Consider the following 12,911-nt stretch of genomic DNA (forward strand, 5'->3'; position numbering starts at 1 on the left):
CGAGTTGTTTTGGTCTCGTTAGTTCTTGACTTGTAACTTGAGGAAGTTAGAAACTCTTTTCAGTCCTATAATTCTATATCTAATTTTCCTGCAAATAAGAGAAAATGAAATTAAGGGTGACCTTAGCTTCGCTTTCACGAGCACTACTACCATTTTCAAGGGGTAAAATGCAGAGGGATATGAACGGTGTCGCAAATAACGATCCCGTTCAGCAGCCAATGTCCTTCGACGTTGTTGGGCTACCTACAGCGGCAATAATGGAGGCTGAGCTCGCAATAGCAAAAACGTCAGTGTGGTGGGACTTTGAAAACTGCATGGTACCTAAAGGTTGTGATGGCAGTGCCATTGCTCATAACATTAAGTCAGCTTTGTTGGAAAGGAACTACTGTGGTCCGATCACCATTTATGCCTATGGTGATACCAATAAAATGTCTATTAGCAATGAGAAAGTTTGTTAGAAAAGATAAGATTCTTATTTCTCATTAATTGGTAAAGTTAACTGTACAAAGAATATATATACAATAGCTAAATACGGTTAAGCAAAAATGTGTTAACCAAAGTATTAAACCAAACCAAAACCAACTAGTCTAATAATGTCTTCCTCTGTACAACAGTCTCTCTCCGCCACCGCCTTGTCCCTCGTTCACGTTCCTCCAAGTCAAAATCTCTAATATCTCTCTCTTAAATTATCTCTAATCAGATGTGCAATTGTTTGATTTATAATAAAACCTATAGCCTCTTTTTAAAAATCTCAAATCTTTAGTTTTTTAAATATTTAAAAATGTGTAGTTAAATGAAGTTTGATGATATGATATAACAGGGGTTAAAGATGGGAGCGACAAAAAGATCCTTGTAGACATGTTATTGTGGGGAATGGAAAACAAAGCTCCTGCTAATATAATGCTCATATCTGGTGATAGAGACTTTGCTTACGCTCTTCACCTGCTAGGGATGAAAAAATACAACATTCTTCTGGCGCAACCTGAGAAAGCATCTCCCTTTCTAATTGCAGCTGCAAAGACGGTTTGGTTTTGGAGAAGCATAGTTGCAGCTGGTTCTGTCTCTGCCTCTAAGGTTCTTAAACAAACTAAGCACAGCGAAATGAGCGAGAAGTCCTGCGAAAAATGAAATGTTACTTTTACATGCAAAAAATGCAGCTTGGCTGATTTCAATTCCCACCTCTCTAGTAATGAGCACAAGAAAAAGGTAAAACCATATATACTCTTATGTATTTTTTATTGGTGTGTGCAGTGTGCTTGTTTATTATCTTAATGAACGTGCACAGAGTTAGAGATCACATTAGGAATCATTTTCACTCATAGGTAGTTCATGAAGTGAAGATGATGATCACTTCAACGAGATTAATTATATGTGGCAAATACTAATGTTGATGATAGTTTTGGGAGTTGTTTGTAGTCTTTAGCTGAACAACCTTATTTTTTTTTTCTTCTTAACTGATTCTTTGTTGTCAGTGCGCTAATGTCATTGGTGTAATCAAACCCGAGGCCAAACCAAAAAACTTGTACTGTAAGCTATGCCAGGTATCAAAGTCATATCTCAGGGCGGAAACACAAAAACAAACTCAAAAGTCAAGCCACAAATACTCGCTAATCGGTTTCTTTAATTAGATTAATTGTGAAAGTAATTAGTAAGCGTCTGTGAATCTCTCTTTAACTTGGGGTTTGAGGTCTATGGATTTTTGCTCCGGGAGCATTCAGATTTTTATGTAAAAATGATACCAGAAGTTACAAACCTCTTTCATTTTGTTTTGTGTGGTAACTGTAACGTATTATTTTCTGAGATTGAAAATTAGTTAACACTACTATTCTGTTCTGACCATAATAACTTGGGAATGTAAACTAGATCATTTTTACTTAAAAGCATAACAGCTTTAGGCATGCATGTACATTGGTATTATTTGAAAGAGCATTAGGGCAACCCCAATGGGGAGATATATTTTAGGGCCTCTTAAAATTGTTAATTAATATATTATGTACTTTTAGTAGAATAAGAACTTTGAGAATCTTAATAAAAATTTTCCCTTTTCTAATGGTGGGTTTTAATTTTGAGTCTCTTAATTTGAATTTTTTTTTTAAATAAAAAAATTTAAACTAGAATATGAAATTATTGCATTTGAGATATATGTTTATAAAATTATTATATTTCATAAAATTTTAAAAATAGGAAACGTTAAAACAAAGAAGAAAACTTTGTGAAAGAATTAATCAAAGAAGAAAAGAACACAAACTTACTTATTAGCTACAAATCTGCAGGTTTTTTACATCAGTCCCTGCTGTATAAACCGGCACACCAACCTGAAACAAAGAGAGCATCAGGGAATATTGAATATACAGAAACGAATATCATCACATGTTCTCGCAGCGGATCTCGTGCGTAAAGCCAAAGCACGAAATGAAGACAAACCTGTTTAGGTAGCAAAAGAAGAGAGACTTGAGCTGGTTGTCCAAGAAATGCATGATGAGTGTGGAGCCAGAACCTTGAGCACCGTATCCAACTCCCTCATACATATGATCCAACAGCGTCGTAAGTAAACACACACCCTTTTCCTGCATTATAATCAAGAATTAATAATATCCCACAATGTTATGTTGTACCTCTTCCATAGTCACATGCATCAATCATAAAGAAAAAATAGAAAAGAGAAGAAGAGCACTTTACCTTTCGTGTCAATCCCTCATAGCTTTTTTGCCTTTGTCTGCTGCGCAAAAATTAAACGAAGACAACAACTTAACAAAATGATAAGTAGGTAATGATAGATCGTGAAACCAACAACAAAGACAAAAAGGCATCACCTGTTAGCAATGAAACAACAATGAAAACCAAAACAAAAAATGATCACATGTTAACAAAACCCGTGAGAAATCTTGAAGACGTACCCAAGAGAAGAGTATGCAGTGACAACGATCAGTCAAAGCCTTCATTGAGCCATTGTAGGATCCTTCTCCACACACATAAACCAAAAAAAGAAATAAAACAACAAATAAATCACATGTAATTAGGAAAAACAGAGAGTAAAAAGAAGCGTTAAGAGGAAGAACAAAACCTTAGCACAAAGAACAAAAGCCACACACCATTGAATCAAAAAAGAGAATTTCCTCATGAACTCTTTATTTAAACAGATGAACATAAAAAAAAAAAGCAGCTCCCTTCATATCGGCCCTGCAACAACAAACACATCCAATAAAAGATTAAATTCCCAGCTCCCTTCGATAACAACAGAGCTCAAATCATCAAGTAATGCACAACGGAAATGAGTAGTTATACCTCAAACTTAACAATTCCACTAGGACTGGTAGATTAACGGTGAGTTTGTGGACTCTCTTGAGAAACTACTGAAGTTGTGTCAAGGAACCAATGTACAGATTGACGAGCTTGGAGCTTCCGTTTACCCTCCGCAAGAGTTTGGTCTCATGAAACAAACAGCTCCTATAGCTGAGAGAATACAAACAGATCCAAGAACTCACCACATAGCTTCCATCACACTTAAAGTATCCACACATGGACAATCACGGAGCCAAGATGGACGATCTTTGAGGATTTCAGCGACCTATAGTCATTTTAAAAAAATCAAGATTATATATTTATTCTGATCACAAACACAAGCCATAGAAGAATGAAACAAAACCACACATATACCTTCATGGTTTCTAAACTCACGAGACCGCAGGTGAAACTTAATCGAACATGCAGAACAAAACGGTCGCCTACTATCAGAAAACTTACGATGAGAAATAGGTTCAAGCTCCTCCGATTCTATCTCCTCTAATTTCAATCGATTCAATCTCTTCCGATTGATTCGACTCCAAATTCAATCTCCTCAGATACAATCTCGTCCAAGCTCAATCGGGCCAACAAAATAATTGAGAGATTCGCAACAGGGAGCCAGAGAGAGGAAAGGAAAAGAACACAATCCGGCAAAAAAAAAATTTCTCTCGATAAAACTCTTCACCCAACCCTGGGCTGACACGCACAGTCTCTTATGTGAAATCGAGTATACTAAATAAGGGGACCTCTTCTTCTTTTTTTCCTTTTTGATTTATTTTTTTTCTACTTTTCCACTAAAAATCCTCCCTAAAACCCCGTTGGGGATAACCTTACGTACTAGTAATATAACTATGACTCTGCTTAAATATTTCGCTAATTACCGACTGAGGAGATATATTGCAGAGTTTAGGCATACATCTATTTAATAGGCTGCTACTAGTAAAAAATTATTTTTACAACTACCAGTAATAATACTTACTCCGTTTCATAATATAAGATGTTTAGAGAAGTATTTTTGTTTCATAATATAAGATGTTTCCAACTTTCTATGCAACTTTTAGATTAAATTTATATTTTATTATATGCAGACTTGTTTATGATTGATTAAATTTTTTAAAAGTAATTATTTTTTAATACGCGTATTTTCACTAAAACATTCTATATTTTAAAAGAGAGGAAGTATAATTTATGACTCTGTTTAAATATTTCGCTAATTACCGATGGAGGAGAGATTATTGCAGGCTTCTAAAGTTACTACAACGGCTATTAAAGAAGCATTGATCTTCTCAATATCTGATTCTGATTTGATTGGCGCGTTTTCAATTTGTTGACGTGGATTTAATATTTAAAATACCCAAATAGCACACAGTATATTTAAAAGTTGCTCGTAGTCGTAGAAGTGTACTATCGATAGAAAAAAACAAAATACATAAAAAAGAAAAAAAGCAGACTTTGCGAAAAGCGAAAGGTTTCTTCGTCAACATGGAAAGAACTTAAGTGGTAACTTCTCTTTACTTAAACTCAGAGGTAAAGAGATCACCTTACCTACCCTCCGATCTCCGACGACTTTGTAGCTAGACGAGAGATAGAAAGTAGTGTTGATTTCTTTTTTTTTTTTTTTTTGGGTTCACTCTTTGTTTTTTTCTTTCTTAGTAGAACAACTTTGTCATCTTCTTCTTCTCCGGCGATGTCTACGGCGGAGGCTGATTACGTGAAGGCCAAAACTTCGGTGTGGTGGGATATAGAGAATTGTGAGGTACCCAAAGGTTGGGATGCACATAGGATTGCCCAGAATGTGAGTTCCGCTTTGTTGAAGATGAATTACTGTGGACCTGTCTCGATTTCTGCTTATGGTGACACCACTCTCATCCCTCACTCTGTTCAACAAGCTCTTTCTTCTACTGGTGTTGCTCTTAATCATGTCCCCGCAGGTCTCCTTTCTCACAAAGTTTGACTCTTTTCTTGTTTTCTTTTTTTCCTGCAATTGGGATTTTTGTTTTGTCGAGTTTGTGATCATGGATCTGTACTTTTATATGGACTTTGGAAATTGTGATCAAAGTTTAAGCATCTTTAGGTAGTTTTTTGTTTGGGATTATATTAAGATTGAGTTTGTGTTGTTTGAAACAGGAGCCAAAGATGCGAGCGATAAGAAGATTTTGGTGGATATGTTGTTTTGGGCAGTAGACAACGCTGCACCAGCGAATTTTATGCTTATCTCTGGTGACAGGGACTTCTCCAATGCTCTTCACCAGCTACGGATGAGGAGGTATAACATTCTTTTAGCTCAGCCTCCACAGGCCTCTGCACCCCTTGTTGCTGCTGCTAAAGATGTATGGCTCTGGACGACCCTAGCCTCCGGTGGCCCTCCTCTTACAAGTGCTGCATCCTCTCTTCTCGTCCTCAACAATGTACGTCGCAATGTCTCTAATAATGAAGCTCAGTCCAGCAAACCAACTGATTCAAGTTCGGAGATTGGAGACATGAAGGATAACAAAGCCAGAGGAAAGCATGTTCGGAGAGGATTACGTCAGGAGACGAGAAGAAACTTGCTTGAGAATAGCAGTGGAACCACCACTGACTCCTCTCGACTTGTCAACAATGGACTTTGTTATGTCTCTAATTATCAAGTGTCGAACTATCCTGCTTCCGAACAAGCTCAGTCCAGCAGACTAACTGATTCAACGTCTGACGCTGGAGATGCTAAGGATCATAAAACTAGAGAAAACCACTTCCCAAGAGGATCACCTCAAGAGACGAGAAGAAATATGCTCCATAATGGTAAAGGAGCCACCACAGGTGAATCTGTTACTGCCAGCAGACCATGTGATAGCTCTGAAAAGTTCACCACATTCCTCAACAATGTACCACATTTTCCTTGAAGTTTAGTTCTTTTTTTCTGGAAACTAGAAGGAAAGAAAATTAATTTGTTTGCCTTTTTTGTGCAGCCTGCCTTCGTAGAAAGTCGCCGTGCTCTGGCCAGTGTTTCAGCCAAACTCACACAAGAAGGGGTTGTCGAACCTGTGGTGTGCAAAGTTTGCCAGATCAGCTGCACCAACAATGATGCATATAAAAAGCACACCTATGGAAAAAGACACCGAAACAACTTAGAACTGCAATCAGGTAAGTCCAAAAACACGGTGGGACCAGTAGAGCCTGCTAAGGAGGTTCCAGCGAAACATAAGAAAGATAAGCAGGCGGTTGAAGGTAGAGCTAAGGTAAACGCTGATTTCGCTTGTCTTATGTGCAATGTGGTGTGCCAGAGTCAAGTTGTCTTTGATTCTCATCTGAGGGGTCAGAAGCATACAACTAACATGCTGAGTCAATCAGAGGCAAGTTTCTAACTCTTGGCTATTCGACAACTTAAGCATTTATAGGCATAGAAAATTATAAGCTTGGTAAAACATAAGCCTGATTTAAAAATCCCGTTGGACCAGGCTCTCATTGATTCTAAGAAGCTTCAAGAGAAAGATGTTGGAGAAAAGGATCAACCAAGTGTTGCCGAGCCTCTGTTGCAGTCTCAAAAGGGTCAAGTGAATACCAAGTGCTTTGAAAAGCATGATGTATCAATGGAGAATCAATCAGAGGCAAGTTTCTAACTTTTGGCTATTCTAGAATATGTGATTCTAATTAACATTGATAAGTTGGCAGTCTGGTTAAAGATAGGGTTGATATAATAGCTTTGTATCAGGTACTAATTGATTCTAAGAAGCTTCAAGATAAAGATGTTGAAGACAAGGATCAACCAAGAGAAATAACTGTACATCCTAAAGCAAACGCTAATCACTTTTGTCGTTTGTGCAATGTGGGGTGCCAGAGTCAAATTGTCTTTGATTCTCATCTAAGGGGTCAGAAGCACGCTGCCAAGCTGAATCAATCAAAGGCAAGTTTCTTACCTTTGTGTATTCGAGAACTTAGTAATTAAAAAACTGAGAAAAATTTACAGTTTGGTAAAAACATATGCTTGATATAATACCGTTGGATCAGGGGACCATTGATTCTAAGAAGCTTGAAGAGAAAGGTGTCGGAGAAAAGGATCAACCAAGAGAATCAATTGCAGAGCCTCAGTTGCAGTCTCAAAACGCTCAAGTGAATAGCAAGTGCTTTGAAAAGCATGTTGTGATGGTGCAACAATCATGAGGTAAGTTTCTAACTATTGGTAATTTTGAGAATTTGGGATTTTAATTAACGTTGAAAATTTTCCAGTTTAGTATATAACATTTGCAGAAAGTATAGAAATAATGAAACTTATATAGTTGGATCAGGAACTCATCAATGCTAGGGAGATTGAAGAGAAAGATGTCCGAGAAAAAGCTCAACCAATAGAAACAATTGCAGTACTTCAGTCGCAGTCTGAAAACACTCAAGAGCATACCAAGTTCTTTGAGAAGCAAAACGAAGAGTTGAGGAAGATTTGTGGCACCTCAGAAAGCAGTGTAAAAGAACGTCTTCCAAGTACTAAAGACCGGGTAGAGACTGTTAACAAACAGATTCCAAATGGAGAATTTTTCTCTGGTGACCTAAAATCTGATTTTGAAGTACCCAAAGAAGCAAGGTATATTTTGCCAACTTGGATTTGCTTGCTTAGAATATCAAATATGAACAATCCGTATTAAAAATATTTCCCAACTATTATCATAGGGAATGTTCTAATGGCATTGTCAAGCCTGTAAACCTGTCCGAAAGAGCAAATGAGCACTCAGTGGAGGTGAAGAAGGAGGGAAAGGAGGTGATGGTAAGCCAAGCAATATTAGAAACATCTAAGCTTTGTCATCTTTGTCAACATGTAGCTCACTGGTCGAATCAAAAGCATACTACCGTAGTGGCAGCTCACTTCTTGTTCTACCTCTTTACTTTTGATCAGAATCAAACCCTTCTGACTCTTTATTCATGATATAGGTCGCCTTTGTAGCCAGCGGTGATGCTCAGTTCAGTGTTTCAACCAAACCTATGAAGGAACCAGAGAATTTGCAGCCTGTGTGGTGCCAAGTCTGCCAGATGAGCTGCAACAGCAAGGTTGCATATGCAAATCACACCTACGGGAAAAAACACAGACAGAACTTGGAACTACAATCAGCCAAGAACGCAGCAAATATGTCCAAGGGACCAGCCAAGCTCTCTAAAGATTATGGAGATAAAACTAAGACAGTACCATTTAAAAACCAAACCACCTTTGATTCTCATCTGAAGAGTCAGAACCATTCTGCCATGGTCAAGGAGCCAGCAGAGGCAAGTTTATAATTTTAACTATTTGGTTTTCTTTTGTGATGGAGTATATATTATACCTTAACTGAAACACCGCTGTAGCAGGCACTTGTTAATTCAAGGAGAACTCAACAAGAATTCAACCAAGAAAAACCGAGAGAACCATTGGAGCAGTTCACTGTTGACTCGGGGACAATCCATGGAGAAACCAATCAAGAAACAGAAATAACAGAAGAGCACACAATTGTAAAGATCGATGATCTTCCGTTTGGAGGGGCACCTGAAGATAAAGTGGACTTAAAGGAGAGACACGCTGTATCTGAGAACATGGTGCAGCGTGTCTTCACTGAACATAACCGAGAGTCTAGAATACTTAAAGAACCGAGGTAAGAGCCAACAATCAGCGATATAGTTGTCTCAAATGTAAGGTGTCTTGAATCTTGATCAGTGTCTGTGTTGTCTAATTGATTTACTTGGATCTTGTGTTACAGAGGATGTTTGGATGTGATTCCTGTGGCTGTGAGAGTAGAACTGCCACCACCAAATGTGAATGTGGCCAAGAATTTGGATAATGAGCTGAATCATAAAACCAAACCTACAGCACGGGATTTTGAAAACTTGTGTGCAGGACGCAAGGAACATCCTGGAGAGGCTAGCAAAAGGGAAGAGAGTAAGGGACAAGCAGATAGCTTTTGGATTCGCCTGTGGGGGAAAAAGAACTAAAACAATGTTAAAAAAATCTAAAGATAGTATTTGAATTGTTGAAAATTTATAACAACTTGAAGTTAATTTTCTAGTATTGCTATGTTGTCCACAATGATTGTTTTTTTTTCTGTGGCTGTGAATGGTTGTCTAGTCTGCTCCGGACCGGACTAAAGTCGGACCAATCCGCAGTAAATTCACAATTCCAATATGCACTACTCTATATTGGTCTGCAATTCAAAAAGAAACTGCGTACTATGAAAATTGTACTATTGGTCCGATTTTTTCTGTTTATTCTTTAAAAACTTCATACCAACTCCATACCAAAAGTGAAAGTTGGATTAAAACATGATTCTTAACTAGTTGGATTCAAGTTCTTTGTTATCATTGGTTAAATTTGTGTTTCTTTGTACTTTTGAAAAATGTGTATAAATATGATCATTCATAAGTATTAAAAATCCACAAAATAAAATTCTCCCAAAAGAAAACTAGAGCTACGAGAGAGAACTCTCTTCTCTTCAATCTTAGAAATCTATTTTTTTTTTGAACTCTATGTTATGGGATAATCGAAATGATAAATTTTGATTTATAATTCTAAATACATCTTGTAATAATAATTATTAATTATGATAAAAATATTATTAAAATAATTTTAATCCTTTGTACACACCACTCCATACTATGGTCTGATTTTTACCATTCATAATAGTATAGTGTTATGCATACTATTGCATGGTGTTGTGCATACCAATGTCTATTCCATACTACAGTCCATTCCACTCCATACTGAAATGTTAATACGCACTGTCTAGTATGGAGTGTATGGAGCAACCATTCAAAGCCTATATAAAAAAATTTGTAACTCTATTTATTATTTTCTGTTTTTTGTAAATTTAAAAATCTGATTAATACTGTATTATTTATCTATAAAGTAACCTGTAAAAAATTGAAAGAATATAAATTTAGGCATTGTCGTAAAGTTTAACAATTAAATTGGAAATATATAACGACAGGATTATCCAACAGAAATTTCGGTTTCTCCGTAATAATTGTATCATCAAAAATTGCACTACAGCTAATATGGGCCACCCAGATTTCTTATCCGACCCGACCCGACTTACCCGGATCTTCTCTTGTTCAAAATAAAGCAGAGAGAAAGCAAAAAAGGAATACCTTTTATTCCTTTGGTACAGGAAAGGTCGGAGGGAGTTACTTTCTCCGTTGCTCCGGTCAAGTCACGGCGAAGGTGGTAAAACTTGCCTACGATTTTGCTTTTGTTCTTCCAGTTTAATTTAATATATATATATATATATATATATATATATATATATATTGCTCTATTTTCCTGTAATTAGTAAAGTGTCCTCCATTGCTGAACTTGGCTAATTCACACAGTATGTGTCTATACACATACCATTTGTCTTTGCGTTTAATTTTTGTTTCCACACATACCATTTTTCTCACAATCTAAGAAGATTTGAGAAAAGACGAAAGTTTTGTTTTTTTTTTAAACAGTTTCTTGTTGCTAATGACTCGTAATCTTTGCTTATTTGCAGTTCCTCTGTGTAAAATTTAGTCTTTTTTAATGTCGAGTAACTGGGGAAGTAGCTCGGGAAGTAGTTCAAGAAGCGATGTTGAGAACTCGTTTTATGCTGAGGAACTCTTGCAGATTGGAACAAGATGTAAGGAGGTGTGAATCTTGTTTTTTTTATATCCCTGTCTCTTTGATTGATGAAGTTCATATTTTTGCGTAGTGATCTCATGTTTTCATTGTTATTGGCAGCTAAGGAAAGAAAAAGAGATGCTGAGAGAGTCACAGTTCCAGAGTGTTGAACTCGTCAGAGTAGTGTTCTTCTTGTGTTTCTTAGACTTGTATTTTGTGAATTGATTGTTCATATTTTTTCTGAGTTTTGTTGTCTTTTTTTTTTTTTTACCACAGAGGTTGGAACTGAATGCGAATTCGTTGGAGTCTCATTTAGAAGATAAGAGAAGAATTCAGACAATGGAGAAGGAATTGTTGAATTGCTACCAGGAGATTGGTAATTGGGATTCTGATATGAAACTGAAGTCTAGACAGAGATTTTATGAGCTAAAGACACTTTTCTTTGTCTTGTAGATTACTTGCGGGATCAAGTAAATGTCAGAGGCCTAGAAGTGAACTACCTGAGTGAACGTGTGCTCGATCTTGAAGTCAAAGTAAACGAATCAGGGAATTTGGAAGAAGAAGTTCAATTTTTGAGGGAGGAGTCGTGTACGTCAAAATCTGAGCAACTATTGTTGTTGCAAGAACTGGAGAGCACAGAAACTGAGCTACACTTGTCTAGGTTTTCTGTTGAGAAGCTGGAGGAGTCTGTCTCATCCTTAACATTGGAGTCTCAGTGTAAAATAGAAAGCATGAAACTTGATGTAGTAGCGTTGGAGCAGGCACTCTTTGATGCTAAGAAAGTTCAAGGAGAAAGCATCCAAGAAAACGAGAAGTTAAGAGAAATAGTCAAGGAGCTACAGTTGAAGTCTCGAGAGGCACAAGAGAATGCTGAATGCTGAGAGAGAGATGTGTAGCCTCTGAAAGGAACATCGCAGAATATTGTCAAAGGTTTAAAGAACGATGGGAAAGTGAAAGTGAATCGCCTGTAAATGTAGAGTGTTTCTTTGCTGAATTGAACCACATGCTTCCAGTACCTGATGAAGCCCGGTAGGTTCCAGCTTAAGACCTATAATAAATACATCCAATCAAGCTATTCTTGGTTTTTTGAGCTCTGCTGATTTCTTGTCTCACAGCGAATGTGTCCATGAGATCATCAAGAAAGCAGGGATTTTCAAGGATGCGAAACTGAGAGACAAAATGGAGGATATGGCTAGAAAGATATGTGAATATGAAGATCTTGTAAGGGAGCTCAAGGTATTACCAAAATGATCTTTAGAATGAACCTTTCTGCAGCATTAGATATGTTCTAACTAGTTTCAAAATTATTTTGATATGCCTAAGGATGAGTTGAAAGAAGAGAAACTAAAGGCCAAGGAAGAAGCAGAGGACTTAACACAAGAAATGGCTGAACTAAGATATAAAATGATATGTTTGTTGGAGGAAGAATGCAAGCGGCGTGCATGCATCGAACAAGCATCATTACAAAGAATAGCCAATCTAGAGGCACAGGTACTTGCTTGTTTGTTATATTTTCCTTTTTTTTTGTTGGAACCATGAGAGAATCCTGAAGGAACTTAACAAATAGCCATTTTCTTGTCAAGATCAAGAGAGAGAAGAACAAGTCCTCAACTTGCTTAATACCTCTTTCTGCCGTATAGAACAGCAAAGGTTTAAACTTGAAATCACAGTTAATGCCTCAGAGAAGCCTTAAGCTAATAAGGTTCAAATTTGTATACATTTCAAGTGTACATAATCCAATTTGAAAGAGAGATTGGAATATAGATATCATCTCTGTGATTGAGTATATATATAGAAATTGAGTTTTTAAAGTGTGAAACTGCTTCTTCATGTGGCTTTTCCTTGAGCAACATTCAGAGATTGAGATGAATCTCTAGAGAATGTTGAAACTGAAAGGCAATGATCGTTGACCAAGAAGCTTCCTACTGGCTTGTTTGACTCTGTTTGATGGGCCTGTTGTAAGCAGAGTTCAATAGGGCCGAGTTGATTTGATAGTCCATTCTTATCACTTTTAATATATATATATATATATATATATATATATTTTTTTTTTTTTTTT

At 36.9% G+C, this 12,911-nt stretch overlaps 2 protein-coding genes and 1 pseudogene across 2 annotated transcripts; all 3 read left to right on the forward strand.

Moving 5' to 3' along the window:
• On the forward strand, window positions 49–1,128 carry LOC104729024. The gene is made up of 2 exons (XM_010447925.2): window positions 49–449; window positions 808–1,128. Exons 1-2 carry the CDS (start codon window positions 105–107, stop codon window positions 1,126–1,128), a joined length of 666 nt encoding a protein of 221 aa, XP_010446227.2. The 5' UTR covers window positions 49–104.
• Window positions 4,716–8,162, forward strand: LOC104726705 (annotated as a pseudogene).
• On the forward strand, window positions 10,352–12,671 carry LOC104726706 (lamin-B2-like). Its single transcript, XM_010445633.1, is given in 9 exon segments — window positions 10,352–10,435; window positions 10,746–10,879; window positions 10,973–11,032; window positions 11,129–11,228; window positions 11,306–11,725; window positions 11,728–11,881; window positions 11,968–12,088; window positions 12,176–12,343; window positions 12,436–12,671. Coding segments are annotated over 8 exon segments (1,185 nt in total). The 5' UTR covers window positions 10,352–10,435; window positions 10,746–10,774; the 3' UTR covers window positions 12,493–12,671.

The sequence above is a fragment of the Camelina sativa genome, chromosome 11, assembly GCF_000633955.1.
Source record: "Camelina sativa cultivar DH55 chromosome 11, Cs, whole genome shotgun sequence".
NCBI lineage: Eukaryota > Viridiplantae > Streptophyta > Magnoliopsida > Brassicales > Brassicaceae > Camelina > Camelina sativa.